At 61.2% G+C, this 2,505-nt stretch overlaps 1 protein-coding gene across 1 annotated transcript; it reads left to right on the top strand.

The window, feature by feature from the left end:
- Window positions 1-215: 215 nt before the first annotated feature.
- On the top strand, window positions 216-1,961 carry FZD10 (frizzled class receptor 10). The gene has a single exon (XM_027577112.1). The coding sequence runs from the start codon at window positions 216-218 to the stop codon at window positions 1,959-1,961; it is 1,746 nt and encodes a 581-aa protein (XP_027432913.1).
- The last annotated feature ends 544 nt before the right edge of the window (window positions 1,962-2,505 follow it).

Here is a 2,505-nt window from a genome sequence, read left to right as displayed (position 1 = left end):
CGCGCTTCCCGGTATTGTTGGCCAACTTTGCTCCCGCTCCCACGCGGCCCCCACCTCGGCGGAGGCCGGGGGCGCGGAGCGCAGCGCTCGGGCCGGCCGAGCGGGCATGGGCGGGGGCCGGAGCGGGGACGGGGAGCCGGGGCCCGCAGCCCGAGCTGGGCAGCGGCGGCGCTGAGGGGAGCGGACCTCCCCGCCGGGGCACCTCCGACGCCAGCATGCCGCGTCCGGGCCCCCGCCTGTGGCTGGTCCTGCAGGTGATGGGTTCGTGCGCCGCCATCAGCTCCATGGACATGGAGCGTCCGGGCGACGGCAAGTGCCAACCCATCGAGATCCCGATGTGCAAGGACATTGGCTACAACATGACCCGCATGCCCAACCTGATGGGCCACGAGAACCAGCGCGAGGCCGCCATCCAGCTACACGAGTTCGCGCCGCTGGTGGAGTACGGCTGCCACGGCCACCTCCGCTTCTTCCTGTGCTCGCTGTACGCGCCCATGTGCACCGAGCAAGTCTCCACCCCCATCCCCGCCTGCCGGGTCATGTGTGAGCAGGCCCGGCTCAAGTGCTCCCCGATCATGGAGCAGTTCAACTTCAAGTGGCCCGACTCGCTGGACTGCAGCAAGCTCCCCAACAAGAACGACCCCAACTACCTGTGCATGGAGGCGCCCAACAACGGCTCGGACGAGCCCTCCCGGGGCTCGGGCCTGTTCCCGCCGCTCTTCCGGCCGCAGCGGCCGCACGGCGCGCAGGAGCACTCGCTCAGGGACGCGGGCCCGGGGCGCGCCAGCTGCGACAACCCGGGCAAGTTCCACCACGTGGAGAAGAGTGCGGCGTGCGCGCCGCTGTGCACGCCCGGCGTGGACGTGTACTGGAGCCGCGGCGACAAGCGCTTCGCCGTGGTCTGGCTGGCCGTGTGGGCTGTGCTGTGCTTCTTCTCCAGCGCCTTCACCGTGCTCACCTTCCTCATCGACCCCGCGCGCTTCAGGTACCCCGAGCGCCCCATCATCTTCCTCTCCATGTGCTACTGTGTCTACTCAGTGGGCTTCATCATCCGCCTCTTTGCCGGCGCCGAGAGCATCGCGTGCGACCGGGACAGCGGGCAGCTCTATGTCATCCAGGAGGGGCTGGAGAGCACGGGCTGCACCCTCGTCTTCCTCGTCCTCTACTACTTCGGGATGGCCAGCTCGCTCTGGTGGGTGATTCTCACGCTCACCTGGTTCCTGGCTGCCGGCAAGAAGTGGGGCCACGAGGCCATCGAGGCCAACAGCAGCTACTTCCACCTGGCAGCCTGGGCCATCCCGGCCGTGAAGACCATCCTGATCCTGGTGATGCGCAGGGTGGCGGGCGACGAGCTCACGGGCGTGTGCTATGTGGGCAGCATGGACGTGAACGCCCTCACCGGCTTCGTGCTCATCCCGCTGACCTGCTACCTCGTCATCGGCACGTCCTTCATCCTCTCCGGCTTCGTGGCGCTCTTCCACATCCGGAGGGTGATGAAGACGGGCGGGGAGAACACCGACAAACTGGAGAAGCTCATGGTGAGGATCGGAGTCTTCTCTGTGCTCTACACCGTGCCGGCCACCTGTGTGATCGCCTGCTACTTTTACGAGCGCCTCAACATGGAGTACTGGAAAATCCTGGCCACTCAGCACAAGTGCAAAATGAACAACCAGACCAAAACTCTGGACTGCCTGATGGCCGCGTCCATCCCGGCCGTGGAGATCTTCATGGTGAAGATCTTCATGCTGCTGGTGGTGGGGATCACGGGTGGGATGTGGATCTGGACGTCCAAAACCCTGCAGTCCTGGCAGAACGTCTGCAGCCGCAGGTTCAAGAGGAAGAGCAGGAGGAAACCCGCCAGTGTGATCACCAACAGTGGGATTTACAAAAAAGCCCAGCATCCCCAAAAAACCCATCTTGGAAAATATGAAATCCCTGCCCAGTCTCCCACCTGTGTGTGAGCTGCCTTGGGGGGTGGGGGTGGGGGGGTGGGCAGGGAGGGAAGGCCAGAGTGGAAAACTTAAGACAGGATACCGTGGCAGTCAGAGCCAAAACATGGTGCTTTTCCTGCTTGGTTGGTTGGTTTTTGTTTGTTTGTTTGTTTGTTTTTTTAAATAAAAGTAAAAGAAAAAAGTTTTTACCCTGAAATTCAGGATGCTGTGATACACTGAAAGTAAAAATGTGCTTCCAGGTTACTTGTTTTGTTTTGTTTCCAGAAGGAGAGCTCCTCCCCTTAAGTAGCCTCTCATGTAACTAATTTGTGGTCAAGTAGTTGATTCAGCCCCCAGAAGAAAACTTCTGTTTAGAAGCTTCCATAAATACATAGCCGTGTGTTTGAGTTGGCTTTGCTACCCATTTACGAGTCAGAGGAGAGGTAACTTCTTTGGACATTAAAGAACTTCTGCTGGGAGCATGGGGGGGGGGGCGGGGAGAGGCCAAGTGGGTCTCCAGCGAGGATTCATCCTTGTGGCCCACCCCCAGGAAGGCTGTGTGTGGGACAGCAGC

Source organism: Zalophus californianus, chromosome 14 (genome assembly GCF_009762305.2).
Source record: "Zalophus californianus isolate mZalCal1 chromosome 14, mZalCal1.pri.v2, whole genome shotgun sequence".
In the NCBI taxonomy this organism is placed as follows: domain Eukaryota; kingdom Metazoa; phylum Chordata; class Mammalia; order Carnivora; family Otariidae; genus Zalophus; species Zalophus californianus.
The sequence above is the reverse complement of the archived record's forward strand: the minus strand, read 5'-3'. Positions and strand labels throughout refer to the sequence as shown.